The sequence below is a fragment of the Austrofundulus limnaeus genome, unplaced genomic scaffold, assembly GCF_001266775.1.
Source record: "Austrofundulus limnaeus strain Quisiro unplaced genomic scaffold, Austrofundulus_limnaeus-1.0 Scaffold996, whole genome shotgun sequence".
In the NCBI taxonomy this organism is placed as follows: domain Eukaryota; kingdom Metazoa; phylum Chordata; class Actinopteri; order Cyprinodontiformes; family Rivulidae; genus Austrofundulus; species Austrofundulus limnaeus.
Window position 1 is genome coordinate 26,984 of NW_013953398.1, and position 17,205 is coordinate 44,188.

At 37.1% G+C, this 17,205-nt stretch overlaps 1 protein-coding gene across 14 annotated transcripts in view; it reads right to left on the minus strand.

The window, feature by feature from the left end:
• Nucleotides 1-17,205, minus strand: part of ptprk (protein tyrosine phosphatase receptor type K) — an 86,939-nt gene that overhangs the window by 19,526 nt on the left and 50,208 nt on the right. For 9 of the 14 annotated variants that reach the window (XM_014030075.1, XM_014030078.1, XM_014030074.1 and 6 more), the window contains exons 11-21: nt 14,644-14,826; nt 13,015-13,134; nt 12,200-12,309; nt 11,896-12,097; nt 11,702-11,807; nt 11,537-11,609; nt 10,862-10,984; nt 9,753-9,827; nt 9,447-9,483; nt 3,642-3,777; nt 1,022-1,051 (exon numbers count right to left, since the gene is read on the minus strand). In XM_014030075.1, coding sequence (XP_013885529.1) covers nt 1,022-1,051; nt 3,642-3,777; nt 9,447-9,483; nt 9,753-9,827; nt 10,862-10,984; nt 11,537-11,609; nt 11,702-11,807; nt 11,896-12,097; nt 12,200-12,309; nt 13,015-13,134; nt 14,644-14,826 — 1,195 coding nt within the window. The remainder of the gene's footprint in view (nt 1-1,021; nt 1,052-3,641; nt 3,778-9,446; nt 9,484-9,752; nt 9,828-10,861; nt 10,985-11,536; nt 11,610-11,701; nt 11,808-11,895; nt 12,098-12,199; nt 12,310-13,014; nt 13,135-14,643; nt 14,827-17,205) is intronic. The other 5 variants (XM_014030077.1, XM_014030087.1, XM_014030086.1 and 2 more) reach the window with 1 other exon arrangement.

Consider the following 17,205-nt stretch of genomic DNA (forward strand, 5'->3'; position numbering starts at 1 on the left):
GTTTTTAATGTGTATACAATTTTTGGTTTTAAATTAAATGAATAAAAAATTAAACTAAACTAAAAAATGTGTTTTTTCTATGAAAGAGGATTAGAGCCACTGGAAAAATAATTCTGACTTTAATCTCAGAAATATTAAAGTCAGAATTCCAATATCCATTTTTTTCTTTTTTTAACCAGTGTAATCCTCTTTCATAATTTTCTGTGTGAAGTTTGGAGACACAATATTTGAGCATAAAGTCAAAAAGATCTAATCTGGGTTTGTCTGTGTTACAATTTTCTTTTTCAAAACGTTGTGCAGATTACATTTTCAGATTAATTTTTGTTACATTATATAAAACAAGCAGAGAGTGAAGAACCCGCAGTAAAAGATAAAAAGCCATAAGAGCTGCCAACATAAACTCCAAAGGTCCCCTAAAAACCCCCCACAAAACCCAGAAACCAGCCGGCTCTGATTCCCTGACAGGAAGCCACGTGGAGAAGAGTTTTACTGTGAAACCTGTGACTTGATGGGCAGATGGATGATTACATGACTACATGCACACAAAGAGCTACAAGTCACAAGTGCAGCATTCTTTTTTCAAATAACACGCTTGGCTGTGGCCAGTGCTGTCCCACTGTTTGTGGCCTTTAAAAGCCTGCTTCAGAGCAACTTTGGAGCATGTAGACACCAGGGCCGGGGTCAATTCACCATCAACTCACAATCATCAGATTTCTAGTTATTAAACACAACAATCATTTTTACTGGAAGCCATTTTCAAAAGCTGCAACTTTTTTTTCTCTTAAATGTAAAAAAAAAAAAACTGAAACCAACTGAAAGTCTGAAATGACTGGCATGAAAGCGAACTGACCCCCACCCTGGCAAGGCGTCAATGAGGATGGCTTTGGCTGGTTGGTCATGTGTTTTATCTTGAAAAAAGTATACTGCATCTTTAAAAAATAAACAGCTAGCCACTAACAAGTCACCCCAATAAGGTAAGAGCAGCTGGGTGAGCTGGTTGTTGGATTGGTTGTTTACTTACAGGTAATAAGAGTATGAATAGTAGGTCCTCCTGGGGTTGTGAGCCAATCAGAAAGCAAAGAATGAGACACAAGGGAATATGCAAATTAGGACAAGTCTGTCCTGTCTCAACCAGTGAAACAGAAGAAAAAAAAACCCTTTGCTAAATTCATGCAAGGGGAGGTGCCGTAACAGCTTTAGATCTTATTTATCAGGAAAACAACAAACAAAAAAGCTCAAGACCAAACTTTGATGCTAAAACAAGATCTGAAACTTGAATTGCAACAGCTACATTAAATAAAGAACTAAGTCATCCACATGCAGCCTTTCTGCTCTTCACACACATGCAGTATTTTACAACTGATCTCAGATTTAGCCCTAATCAGCCGGTGACCTGAGCTAATCTCACTCCTATAAAACTGATGCTAAAGCCATCCAATCAATACGACCAGGCAGCTCGTTTCCTGAAAAGCAAGCATGATGTCACTGCGATGTCATCATGTCCCACTATTTTAAAGATGCAGTATTGTTCAGTGAAGTCAAAAGCTTTAATGGTGATGAAGATTGATCTCCCACAGAAACCTTATAGAGCTGAAAACTGTTATACACATGAGAACAAACCAAAATATAATCTGATATATTTACAATAAGTGCAACACATCTGCAAAATGAATAAATCCACTGGAATATTGTGTTTGCATGCTACAATCTGACACAAACAGTGATTATTGTTTAGCTGCACTCTCCGTTTTAGCACAAAAATGGGACTCCAGCTTCAGCAGATGTGTTATTCAAAACAGATTTTCTGAAACGCTCTTTAGGCCCACCTCTGCTTTTCAGATGTAATTAGATTTTTACACCGATTCTGCGGCGCGATGCCTGGCTCACATAAATTCATTAAGCAAATTAGAATAAAAATACGAACGGAAGAAGCCCTCTCTAATGACAAGAGGTCATTACATTCTGTATTTTAATGTCTAATTGATTTTAATTTGCTGAGTGACGCTGTGAATGGACATAATTGAGGAAATCTAATCCTGGTTGCTCTTTAAACTTTCTGAAAAGAAGAACAATTCTGTGTTCAGACATAATGATGTAAAAAGAGCTTACTGAATACTCCACTCTGAGCATACCTGAAATATATGTCAATATTTCTAAATAAAAGTAGAAAAACCTATAAATTTCCACAAGAACTGGAGTCTTTGAACTAAAGAGTGAGGGCAACATTTTCAACCTTGCACCAATGAATACATTTACATTATGCAGACAGCTCAGTGTACAGAATGACTTTTCTTCCACTTTATGGTACGTAAAATAAAATAAAATAAAATAAAAATAACAATTAAATTAAATTAAATTAAATACAGCAGTAGGAGCTTTAGTTAGAGTAAGTTGTAAATTTAAGAAAGCAGCTTTAACAACTCATCCAGATTATTTTGATATGGACAACACTTTAATAATTAATAGCTCAATATATTTAATTCTGATCACTTGGTAGTTCTACTTAAAATTTAATAGAAACAAGTTTCATTTTAATATTTTTCTGTATAAACAAACAAAATTTATGTTTATCAAAGAAACAAATCACTGTCTTTTTACTTTTTTAAACTAAAACAATTTTTGTGACTTTGAAGCCAAGTAAGAATAGCACACACACAAGTTTGTATTTATATCCTTATTAGGACCGTTCATTGACTTCCACTCATTATTTTCGTATTTCCAATAGCCTAAACCTGACTCCTTACCATAAAGCTAACCTTCAACCCAAGAATGGAGTTCCACCTTGTTAGGACTGGTCTTAGGTCCCCATAAAGTCTACTGGTCTTGACAAGGTAGGTGTGTGTACCAGCAATGGTCCTGAAAAGGCAACAAACACAAGTACACACTGCAGTTGTGTTTAGTCACCACATGGTGGCGCTCTGAACCAAATTAAAACACAATCCCAACACAAGGATCTGCTCAGATAATTCTAACTTTACAAAAACAGGAGGAAAATCTTAAAGTTTCTTGTTTTTTTTCCTCTTTAAAAACAACTTCATTATTTTTAGTCAAAAACATTTTTTTTTTGTTTATCGATCCTTTTTTTTTTTTGCTTCAGTCTTGGTTAAAATCATTTTCTGCACACAACTGACCAGGGATTCATCACTTTCATCCTCCACAAACCTTCATTGGGTTTATTAAGAAAGCAATGAAAAGTAAGTTAGAGTTTGTTCCTTTAACTATTTAGATGGAGTTTGTTTATTTTTTATTTTTTGCTTTTGAATCTTTCATACCCTCTCTGTGAGTATCCATGTAGCTTTATCCAGCCGCTCCAATAAACTATGAAGCATCTCAGGCTTCTTCTGCATTCAGCCAAAAATGGTTTTAACAGCATATTTCTTTTGCATTATTTAGGAGAAAAACAAGTTACAAGTCTTAGCAAGTCAAACCCATAGAAAGCAAAGTGTTTCTGAGGGGAGATCAATATTTCTGGTAGATGGATGGAAGATGGTGCGACTGTAACAGGTGTGTTGGATTAACCCACGAAAAGAGAATGAATTCCAGTGAATGTTTGAATGCTGGTGTTGAGTAATGATTGAGGTCTCCTCCAAAAGTCTCCATCAGGCCTGCTTTAGTAGGTGCAGCTTGGTGTTGCCACTCACCTCTTCTTGACCAACAGGATGGCGACTAGCACCAGCAGTATGAAAACAAGAACGCCGGCGCTGATTCCAGCGATTTTCACAACCCGATCCGTCTGTTTGGCGGGGTCAGGAATGACTTCTGGCTCCTCCGTAGCACCTGCAATTATCAGAAACCAGAAAACAACAATATTAACGCAACAATATTAGTTAAAGTTAAAGTTGCACACTGCCATCATAGAAGAATTTTTTTATGCTTTGTCATACTGCTCACAGAGTTCTGTGTTTTAATGAAAATAAACCTAGTCTGAGATTAATTGTGACTGAGTAAATAATAAAAATAAATTTAAAAAAAGTTTGGGCTCAGGAAAGTATGGGGTGCCAAGTGTAAAATAAAATATTAAAAAATGTCAACACATTTTCATTATTTAGCTTATGTTCCAAATGTAAAACCCTAGATAAAATTTTTCCACTAACATTTAATTATTTAGCTCACTGTCTTTATATTTTGTTATTTTTTTACTAAACATTAAAAAATAAATCCTAACTCAAAATGAAAATGTTAAATCTTAAATATTGTGTTTAAATGTTGAAGTATTTTGGAACTGAACGCAGCCTTTGCTGTTGGTGCTCAGCTCTTGTTAGGACATCATCATCCTGAGAACATAGCAACCGCTAACACTGCTAATGATGCTAACGCTGCTAACGATGCTAATGTGCCTTAAAAGACAAACATGCAGTTACAGCCGGTGTCTGAGCTGCACTTCAGGCACCATCCATATTGTTTTCACTGATCACATTTTGAATTTAGATTTTAAATAGCGGCTGTGTCCAAAACGGCAGGACGGGTCCTCCGAAGGTCGAATTTGTCGGCCGCATACGTCACAGCGCCGCGACGAAGGACGTCCAAAACGGAAGACTCCTCCGATGCGTCCGACAAATACGTCCTTCTTTTTCCCCGAATCGAAGGACAGGTCCGATGGATCCTTCCCGGCCCAGCATATCCCATAATGCATTGCGGCCCGACCGGAGATTTTTTTAAGCTAGTAATGGCGGACGAAGCGAGAGAAAAGAATACATTTTAAATAAAAATATGGTGATTTAAAAATTAAAAAAAATTAGCGGTTGTAATTCTAATACTTTTATCATTTGTATAGACATGTTTTTAAATATTATTTTTTCGTCATAAAAAACGCGAAATAAACATGAACCTACAGCAGGTCAATTAGTTCTTCAAATGATACTTTTAAGTTAATTTTATAGTTTTGTGATATTAATAATGCTAATGTATTGATATTTTTCTAGTTTTGATTTAAGTTTGCTTGTTTAGCGTCGTCACAGTTGCTAGGTGACAAGACGTACGCCGGGGTAAGGAGGGGAGGCTAGACCGTCCAAATCCACAGCCTCTTTTTTCCGGTCTTCCCGGTCTACCAAGGACCCGGCCTGCAGAGACCGGGGAGTCTGGGTCCTCCGGAGGACCCGTCCTGCCGTTTTGGACACAGCCAGCATCTTTAGTAGCGGTTAGCGTTAACGTCTGTCACAGGATGATGACATCATCCTGGTTAGCTAAAGCCAACCAGTAAAAATGAGCAAATTGTAAGAATAGTGAGCCAAATAATAACATTTTAGTGGAAAAATGTAACTGGGATTTTACACTCAGAATTGGTATCCCATAGAAAAGTGTCAAGTTATTATTTATTAGAATTTTATTTTATTTTTTTCCTTCAACAGTGCAAAAACATGTTCAAGCTTTCAGGCCCAGATTTGTAAGCTCAGTGAGACCTGCCTGGTTTAAAAATGTGAATTAAATAATAGATTTGTTTGTTTTTCCAATACTTTCAATATAAATTTAGTTTTAATTCATTAAAAGTCATTTGCTTTTAAAAGCATGTTTTATTCATTCTTTAACTGGACATTTTATACACCAGAGAAACAAAAGAAAAATGGTTCTTATAACTGAGCATTTCTTGACAGCCTAAAGATAAAGCCTAATAAAACAACAGAGTTGTCCCTGGTCTGCACCATCTTTTATAAACTGATCAATAAAGCTAAAACCCCTCATAATTATTCAATGATTAATACACTCATAAATTTCCTTGTGTGTTGGCAGAAACACATCAAAAATATTCATTTACTTCCCAAACCAAGCAGTAATTTAATTTGTGTGTTTTTGTTGTTTTTCCTGTGCATTACGGCTCATTCACAGCACTGAGCTCTCACTGGGCATCGCTTTTCAAATGCAATTTGACAGCAGCTGTCAAATGTTTCTGCACCAGTGTCACCATTTATTACTTGTAGTCAAACTCATTTCTCCTCTTGATGACTTCAGAGGATTGACTGAACTCCCCGACTTTGACTGTTTGGAATATAATTCATCAATGATGTTCCAAGCAGAGTGCGTGGCGTTCACGAGTTTAAACCTCAATTTCATCAGGGACAGAAAGTCTACAGAAAGAAAAGATCACATTTCACCGGCTCTCCATCTCTGCTTAGTGATTCCATTTCATTCAGCCAGAATACTTTATACTTCTACGTAAGAACATTATGGTGCATTATGATAATCCAAATAATCCAACTCAGAAACATATGTGCATAAGTCCACATAATGCAACACATCCATCAAACAATAATCCACTTTAAATGTTAAACGTCAACAAGACAAAAATAATCTTGCTCTATCGAGCTTATATTTGTGTTTGTTGTGTTTCTATAAATGTTGTTTGCCACTAAAATGTGTCGTTATGCAACAACAGAACACAGGAGTCTGTTTGTTCACCCATCAGTTTCTTTTACGACTCCCAGCTCAAAACCAACTGATTCCTAATAACTCATCTGAACAGACTTCACTTTTCATTTCATTTAAAAAGTGACTTGTTCCTGTTTTACAGTCCTTTTATCAAGTGCTCCGTTGGTTTTGTGGCAAGAATTGATTTTTGTGAATTCTAAGCACTATTATAAGTAATATTATAAGGAAGTATGGTTCACTTCTGTGCCGTTAAAGCATTTTTTTTGCTTGATAACCAAAATAAATGAGCGAAACATGGCTTGTGCTTGACAGGTTTTACTAACTAGGACAGGATCATTTTGTAAAATCTGAAAAACAACAATTACAGTACCATTTAAAGCCCTTTTAAGAACAGCAAAATAAGAAAATTACAGTTACATCTCTGTGTGCTTGTTAGTCCGTACCATTGCATTTAGAGTCAACTGTCTCTGTTTTTCTGTTAGTAAAATATCTCAAGAGGCAAATTTTAATGACGCTCTCAGAAAGTTATCGCAGGATGTACAAGCATACTATTAAAGGGATAAAAATATATTATCTATTAAAAGTTTCCCAACCTGACCTCATAATGTCAGCTCCTAATATCTGCAGAAATTATCCAGGTCAGTACACAAACACTCACACTTCCCCTAACAAACACACACAGACGCACAAAACTCCCCGAGGCAACAATGACAATCCACAATACTCCAGATGACCTAAAAGGACCACCTCCACTTAATCCTCCCCCCCTGGATGCACGGTTCAGTGCACACACACATGCAGAGGGAAGGAATGGTCTCCTGACCTCCCTGTCCTTTAGCTGCTTCTTCTCTATTATTATCTCCTATTAAAGAAAAAAATGTCTAATCCTCTCTAAAGTCTTTCAGCGTCGCTCAGACCTCCTCGGGGCCAAGTTTCAGCTGGTCTGAGCAGCTTTCACACCAACAGGCCACCTGTTCTGGTAGCTATAGGAAATCAGGAAATATGATGACCCTGGAAAGTTCCCATTTCCTCTTATTTCACTGGGAACATGTGACACCTCGCAGGAACCAGCAGGACTTAACCAAACCTTTCATCTCCCCATGGATCAAATTCCCTGCAACAGCAACTGGAGGGCTTTGTTAAAGAGGCACAGCTTCCTCATGACTGAACTATTTAGTTATAACAACTTTAACGACGTTTCTTAACTGACCCCTTGCAGCAGCAGCAGCAGCACATAACTTATCGCTTTAGTTCTTAAAAAGAGCTTAAAATAATCAGACGTAGCAGTAATCGTTTTAAAATGGCGTCCGGTTGCACCCAAAACAGGGTGAAAGTACCAGAGTGCAGAAACCATGGCAGCCACACACCTGTGTCTGTCACTCCCTGATTAGCTGGTGAATGAGAGGCAGACAGAAATACAGACTGCAAAGTAAGCCTCAAACAGTTACAGTGTGAAAACCTTTAACTCAAATCTTAAAGATTCTTGAAACTGGAAAAAGACTTTGCGAGTCCACATCCAATTTTTAATATCTGTGAGCCATCATATCGAAATGAGGATTAAGTCAAATTTGGGCAAAATTACCTAATTACATTTTCAGATTCTTGGTTTTAAAAGCTACATTTTGATACCTGGATCATCCTGATATCTTAATTAAATCCATATATATGACTTCATTTGTCTTGTTGGTTACAATAATACATAAATATTTGGTCTGAATCGTAATTTTATGCCATTTTAATGAGGAATTTTTGATGTCCTTATAAAGAGGAAACTCAAATTATATTTGAATATTGAGATTTTCCAGCTAAAACGAAACAAAACTTTGCTAACTCACAGGGAAAATCTCAAAACTTTAAGGCGTTTTTCCTCAAAATCAGTTTTTTTGTTGCTACTGCTCAAAAAATGCTTCAAAATTTTGTTTTATGATTAAATTTCAGACAGTTCATCCAAATGATACATTAATAAGGCATTTATTCATTATATTTTGACAAAATGCAATTTTTGTTAACATTTTAGTCAAAACACTATATTTGCCAGTTTCTCCATGTACAACTTTTGGACTTAATCCTCGTTTCGATGTGATGGGTCACATATTTAGAGTTTTATGTAAAGTATATGACTAGTTAACTCTTCACTTCCAGTTCTGAAGAGCTTATTTTGAAAAATAAGACTCATAAATGGTAGTTATGCTCATAAACTGAGAGCTCCAAAGGAGGACGGGTTTCACCAAAACCAAATAATCAGCATTAGTTTTGTGTTTGTCTGCATTATGCAACGATTATTTCTGATCAAGTTAAATACGGTGCTCATAATGGGGCTTTAATGCATTTGTTTTGGAACATTTAGATATGGAACAAAGATGGCTAAAAAACACAACGCTCAAATTTTGGTAGATTTTCCACAATATCACAAATGACGCTTTGTAAAAAAAATGGCATAAATTCTTTACATTGCACAGGTTTGAATCATTTTTCACGTATTTACTTCCTGCATTAATGTATTTAGATAAAGTAAAAAAAATAAACTGTTGAATACTTTCAATGGATGTAGATATTCACTCTTTACAAAAACAAGATGATGTAATCATGTCTTAATTTGAACTGTTTGCCTACAGTTTTTTATGCTTTCAAAGTAAACAACAAAAATCCCTCACAGCACTTCTAAGTTCTGCCCTGCTCCCTGCACAGTGAAGGATTGTCAATTTCATTGAAAATATGATAATGTTTTTCTGTTTATCCTTGTTCTGACTCCACACAGCTAAACCCTAATCCATCGGCCTCATTTAAAATATTTATATATATATATCTTCACAAAACAGTGTGCGTGTGTGCGTGTAAACAGATTATCTCCACATCATAAAAACCTGCCTAATAATCTATCAACATATGGCCACGGGCAAAAACCTGATATTTAGAGTGTGTGCACAAAAAGGTGCAGACAATCACAAATCACTTAAACAGAAGTGTCAGATTTAAGGTTCAAAGTTTCAAAATTAAAGGAAGTTGTGATTTTGTAACATTTTAACTTGTTCCCATAGTTTTACTGTTTCAGGTGTAATTAAAATGTTTAAAAGTGTTCTTACGTTTAGCAGCCAGCCTCAGACACTGCGTCTTGGTTTCCTGTAAAAATTAAATGAAATATATGTAGAATGTCTTGGTCTCACAGCAGTTCACAGCAAAGAGTTGCAGGAAAAAAAACGACATTTGTTGTGTGTCGAATAAAAAAGATGCTACTTCTAATCCTTGCTCGAACAAAGATGAGTTAATTTAAAGTTATTTGGAGCTTCTTTTTTTAGTTTTGCGTGAAACTCTGTAAATTAACTCAAAGAGTTTTAACAGATGAGGAGCAGGTGCTCACTGTGCCTTTAGGTAAACAAATGCTTATTTACCTTCTCGGTGCTGCTAACAGCTTGAAGATAAATGTTGTAGTTCTTCCTTGGAGCCAACGGAGGATTCCAGAAACCCTAGTGAGGAAAGGACGCATCAGTTTAGCTTTACATCAAGAAAAACTTCAGATCATGTACATTTAGGACTTTATTAAGAATCTAAAATGCTGAAACATATGCCACACTTGGATTTAGTCTTATACAGTTTCCTGTATTGCCCCTACTACCATTTTCTGATACCCCTAATGAGCCAAATTACTTGTTTTTAAACCAGTTTGGCTCAGAAGTCTTGATAACTAATCTTTAGTCCTCTACATTTTTGCACTAAAAATAAAAAGTTTATGGTAAATACCAAATGTACAGATTTGTGACCAATTTAATTTTGGCATAATTTTACACAAACCAAATTAACCCCAATCCAGATGAGTAGTGATGCTATTTCTCTCTATGTTCAAGAGACAAGACAGAAACATCATTTTAGAGCAAAACCCCACCGATTGCAATCAGTCGAACAATAAAGATCGATACACATTCGTTCAGACAGATTGCTGCTCTGCTTAGTTCACTTCTTACATTTAAGGTCATGTTTGTAACCAGTGATTGCTCCTTTAATGCCCCAGCTCTGATCCAGAGTCTCCTGTTTTTACCACTTCCAGGATTATTTTTTTGTCTTCTGTCACAGGAATCCAACAAAAACCTGCAGTAAAGTTTCTAAAACACAGATCTTGAACTCTGCTTTGGCTCATTTCATCTTGTTAGGTACCTAACTTCACTCACCTCAGCTCCTCATTTAACCTCAGTTTCTGTTCTCAAGCTACCCGAGTGAATTTATTCCTGCGTCCTCACTTATCAACTGGCCTGCCCTTGTTTCTGTCTGCTTTAGGTTCACTAGCTCTCAGAGTCTTTGGAATATAATGCAACACTGAAACAAAAGAACTGTATTTTTTAATCGCTGTGAACTTACTTTATCTGTAGAAATATTTCTAAACCACAGCAATTTATTACAAGATAGCTTTGAGATTGTATGTCCTTGATGGCCATATCATCCAGCCTAAAACAACTTTCTGCTTTTACCACATTTTCATGGCAGAAGTGCAGATAAAACGACTTGCCTGATATGTTTTGTTGTCTCCCACAGTAAAAGGCAGAGGGTCAGGCAGATTGCTTGGGGACAGCTGGGCAGCATAATAATATGGAGAACCACCACTGGATGCACTGTGGTAGGAAACTGGAACCTGGGGACATTAAAGACAATATGTCTGTTAATCTGGGTGGTAAAAAAAATGCACGACAGTTCTGTTTATAAACATAAAGAGCATTTATTGTAGTACAGTGTAAATGTATAAAGAGTTGAAATGGTTTGCAAATAAAACTGTTTCAAATATGTTTGTTACACGTTTAACCAAAACGTATAGAGTCATATTCAGTAGTGGGAATCTGCACTTTTTATATTAATTAAATTCAATTTCTTTATTAGTTTCATTAAAACAAAAATAATTTTATATACAATATACAATAAAAAGAAAAATATAAAAAGAAAAATTATAATATATATGTACGTATACATATGTATGTATGTATGTATTTACAGTATGTATATCAAAATCACAAATAGAATAAAATGAAAGGCAGCAGTGGGAAGAAAAAAACCTTACAACATCTGCCCCTTTTTTCCCTCAAGAATAAGTTCATATAACAGAAAAATCTATGTTATCAACAAAGCATATATTATACATTAGCAAACATGTTTCTATATAATTAGTTTGTTAAATGTGAAAAATAATCACCTGGAAACAATCAGAAGAAGCCTGGCGACGCGCCCTCTGAGGATTCACTTCCTCCACCACAATCTGGTACGCACTATTAACAGAAAAAAAAAGACAAAAAGCAGGTATTTTTAACATTTTAACTAATAATCCCTGTGTGCGGCATGCATCTATGATGATGTCTACCTTATAGGAGCTCCTTTGGCCTGAGCAGGCTTGAGTAGGACAGTAATGGTTGTTGCAGTTTCGTTCAGGAACGCCTCAGACACGTCGTACTCATCTATAGTCGGGGCTGAAGAGCGGAGCATGAAGATCAACCGGCTGTTTAAATATGCTGTCATTATTTGAGCTGGTATGAAACCCTGAAAATCCTCCTCTACCTGAGATATTAGTGGTCAGATTAAGTGTGGCTGCCAGACCGAATCCTTTCGAGGTAGATGCTCGTATGGTCAGCTGATAGGTCACGCCCGGGTGGAGCTGGGAAAACGTGTAATGGGTGGTGTTCGAAGGCAGCGACACGGTGAGTCCCGGCCGCTGCAGAGGCACTGAAGGGTCAAACGAGCGCAGCCCAAAGTAGCTGAGCTGAGGGGATGTAGAGAGGAACAAAAATCAGTTTTTAATATTCATCCGAGGGAGCACGCTGCTTGTTTGGATCCTATAATCACCGCCTGCAGCTGACAATACCTCGTACTGAGTGATGACTCCGTTGGGCTCAGCTGGTTCCTTCCAGTGTAGACTTATTGTCTCTTCAGATGGAGTGGCTCTAAGTGATTGACTGGGAACAGGACCTGGAACTGTTAACGCAGACAGACACACAAAATCAGTCGATGCTAATGAAAGCAACGCTATTCTGTTCGGCAAATGAGAAAGCTGCTACTGGTCAAAAACAATTCAAGGCTTTTATTTTTTTAAACCACAACCATTGCAGACTAAATTATGTACAAGGCTCACAGAAACGTATTACCTTCCAACATTCAGGCAAACTTTGTTAAGAGAGACGGTTGTTTTTATCTTAAGGGGATTCAGGGTATAGCTTAATCCAGGGTATAGTTTAATCCAGGGTATATTTTAATCCAGGGTATAGGACTGTGGAATGGTCTGGAGGGTGATCTTAAAAATGTCAGATCTATGTATAAATTTAAGGGACAGATAAAAGCTGGTTTTCTGAAGGTATATGGAAAAGTAAAATGTGAAGCTATATGAATTGTTTGAGTTGATGTTTTTATTTTTATATGTATTGTTTTGTAAATTATGTTTTGTTTTAATATATTCTGGGGATAAAAGGGGCAGACATTATAAGATTTGTTCTTCTCCTGCTACCTTTCATTTTATTTTGATTTTTGATTTGTGTAATTTCTTTGTTTTTTTATTGTATAGTTATTTTTTAATGCAATGAATAAATTTTTTGAATTGAATTGAATTTCGAATTGAAAAAAATAATAATGTAAACAAGCATGTTTTATAAAGTAAATAATGTAGAGTGTTTTTATTTATCTCACCATCTTCATCTGTTTGAATAATGGTTTCATCGCTTTCTTTCCGTCCTTCTGGATTGGTCAGGATCATCTTTAGGCTGACGTTCGTGTACGGGGGCAGGTTTCCCACCAGGTGGCGCGGTGCTTGGAAGGAAGAAAGAAAAATTATCATCTCAAGCACAATCTTTTTTTATTTTATCTCCATCATATATTAAACATCTTATTGTTCCATACTTTCCTAACAGAGCACTTCGCTCTCAGACTGCAGGTTTACTTGTGGTTCCTGGAGTTTCTAAAAGTAGAATGGGAGGCAGAGCTTTCAGTTATCAAGCTCCTCTCTTGTGGAACTGACTTCCAGTTTCTGTCCGTGAGGCTGACACTCTGTCTACTTTTAAGATTAGACTGAAGACTTTCCTTTTTGATAAATCCTATAGTTAGACTTAGGTTTCCTGAATTATTCTTCATTTCTGCTGCTATAGACTTAGACTGCTGGAGCACAAACTGAGCACATTTCCTCACTCTGCTGTTGTCTTTAGTCTCTCTTCTCTACATGTTTATTGTTATTATTTCTATCATGTTTTTTCTTTGTCTCTTCCAGAAGAAGGTGCACCTGGACCAGTCCTGGACCAGTTCTTCTGTGTTTCTCTGTGTCTCTTTCCTGTCCTCCAAGCAGCCGGTCGAGGCAGATGGTCTCCTGTCCTGAGCCTGGTTCTGCTGGAGGTTTCTTCCTGATTAGCAGGGAGTTTTTCCTCTCCACCGTTTGCTCAGGATGGGAGACTGTGATGAAGTGATTCAACACAATCTGCTGGTTTCTTCTTTACATTGTTCTTTTTATGTACAGTGTCCTGAGACAACGTGTGTTGTGACTTGGTGCTATATAAATAAACTGAACTTGAACTTGAGTTATGTGATGAAAACTGCATCATTTTGTTCGCAGCTTTGCAGGAGAACTTTTCACCCCACTCCACATAAGAAACTACTGTGATTGGCCAGATGTTCATGGGCGTGAACCAAAAACCAGCTAGTTGTTCTGTTGTACTGTTCTGGGATCAAAGAACCTGATTGATAATGCTAATAATCAGTCCCACCTCAAACATTATTATACATCATGTAAAAGATAGCTCTCAGTGAGCTACTTCAATAAAAATATATATATTAGGGATGCACAGATATGAAAATTTCAGCCGATATCGATATCTGATATAATTATTGCTGTTATGGCCGATAACCAATATTTACCGATATTACACAAACATAAAAATTACATTATATATACACGTATATATTCTTTTTTTGATACTGTAAATAAATGACCAGACCAGACTATTTCAGCTATTCCTGGCTACACAGCATCAATATCACTATCACAATCAAACAGATGCTGCTCAACCAACCATCTCACCTCCCAAAACATAAACACAAAGCTAAAAAGTGGGAAATCAATATCGGACATTAATATCGTCCCCACATATCGGACCGATACCGATATTCTAAAAAATGACCAATATTGGCCGATACCGATATCAATACAGATATATCGTGCATCCCTAATATATATTTTCTTGCTTGTTTTCAAATCCTACAATCAGTGAATTCATCCCCATAATGACTCACAGCAACACATCCTGATTGAGAGCAGAAAGTTAATGCTACCTTTAGGATCCATATCCAAGCAGTCGGCTTTGCTGCGGTTATTGGCAGTCATATAATGGTAGCAGATGGTCACATTAAAAGTGTGACAGCGAGTGATGTTGTAACCCAGGGATTCCCAGTCCACTGCAATCAAACGAGACCTGGTCTCGGCAATCTTCAGCCTCTTTGGAGTACGCATGGGTTCTACGGAGGATAGTGAGAAGAAATCACAGCAATTATAATCACTTATTCTAAGATAATATATGTTGCATTAAGACTGCAGGATTTTAGTATTCATTGCAATGCATGAACACAATTAAATTAAAACTTTAGCAAACTTCAGAAGTATCTTTAAAATGTCTGCGGTTTAGAGTTTCTGCGCTCATTGAAAATGAATTACCCGGTAAATGTTTTGTGTTGCCAGAAACGATCAGGAGTGCTGAGCCAACATTTTCCCAAGATGAAACCAATGAGTTTTAACAAACCCTCGTTTCTCCGAGCTGCCATTCCACCATTTCTCAAATGCTATAACTTCTCCGAGGCACATCTTTGGTTTCCATCTTTTATGTGTACTCAGATGGTTATTGTCAATATAATCTACTTTTCTCTCTAACTGCCCAGGGCTTTAATTACCTTAACTGGCTCATTTAACTGGATCAATAACCTCCTAGTTCTGGCACACACACTCACACACTCACAGCAGATTACAAACCCAAAACTTTGCTATTTTTTTTTATCAATTATCTAACTGCTCACATGAGCTGACTTTATGGCTTGCAGGTAATTTACGTGAATGCGATCTACCTTTGTTTCTCCTGATACTTAACAATAAACAGATGAAACACAGCATACAGACTAAAGGACTTAGAATCACTGCAAAAAGACTTATTAGTTGAAATACGGGAACTACCAATAATACTCTGCCAAGAAGTTTCTAATTAGTCCCAATGATGTTTCCAGCAAAATTATTGCACAACAATGAACTAAATGAGGAAAAACGTGTTTGTTATGTTTTGTCATGGATTTAATTTTTGAGAACTGACTGATCAATTGAATATTCTTCTTCCTTTTAACTCAGGCTTTAAATAACTCACCTGCTTCAGTCAAGTAGGGATTTTCAAATAAAAACCAGTTTGCTATAAATAAAGACTCAAATCCGTCTCCAAAGCTCTTTGTCTTGGCTCGTGGTTTTCCCCAGGCCTTCCTTTCTCAGAGGAGACAACACAAGGACACAAACTGGTTGCTTCTACTGACAACCCATTATCTGCCTGTCACTCTCGCTCACACACACACACACACACACACACACACACACACGCACTGCACACGCTCTCACACTTGGTTATTACTCAAACCTGCGCTTAAGGTTGTGACAAAATAAAGATTAAATCTAGGCAGAGCATGTCTGTGTGTGTGTGTCTTTCTGTGTGTGTATTCCACTTAAACTTTACTGTCAAGGGCATACACAACACTCACATACCGCCCCACCACACACTCTGAGCATAATGTGAAACTTTAATAATTTGGATACAAATAATTCTCCAATAAGAAGAAAACTGACAAAAAAAAAGGAAAATAAAGTTTGCTCAGGTAATTGTCTGCTGAGCAAACATCACTCCTGTTCTGTGTGTACATTTGTGTGTTAATAGCTGAGGGGTCAGAACATTTCATTTTGGCTTCAACCAGTTATTGGACGGTTGACATTTAAATGGAGCAAAGAGGGAGAAGCACAGCTTTCTCTGTCTCTTCATCTCTCCCTCTCACTCATTTGTCTTGGTCCCTTTCTCTCCATCCATCCGTCTCAGTTCAAATCAATACCTGTGATCCTCCCCATAAACCCCACTATTAAAACACACACATGCATACACACACACACACACACACACACATGTATCGAGCGATGTAATAAATAGTATTGATTCGGGGGTCTCTTGATGCTGCTCCACAGTGAAATGGTCTTCAACGAAGAATTAAAACTAAATATATGACCAGTTGCCCGTCTCTCTCAGACACACACGATGGTTTTTCTGTCTTCGTGGGGACTTTGCATTGACTTCCATTCATTTCCAAGTCATTTCTAGAGCTTAACCCTGATCTCTTACCCTGAACCTAACCACCCCAGTACATACCTAACCCTAACCTCAACTCACACCTTGGTCCTAACCCTAACCCCTGACCCATCAACGGTATTATACCCCAGTGGGGACTGGGCTTTTGTCCCCATAAGGAACATGTGGTTTCTCAAAAGGCTGTGTGTACTGGGAAAATGGTCCCCAACAGGTAACAAAAACATGTACACACACACACACACACACACACACAGTCGTGTCTTCATCCATTTAAATGACATTATGTTCATTTTGTGGAAACTTACTCCTAACCATAATTATAATCAGGACTTGCGTAACCATAACCTTTAACGGTCACATTTACAGTTGGTGGGCTCTCCACAATGTGACCATATAAACACATTTATGTCTCCAGAACACACACAGACACACACAACCACCATTTCATTTCAAAATGTCATTCTTCCTCTTCTGACCCATAATGCACTGCTGCTCGTCATTATTGACTTTAGAT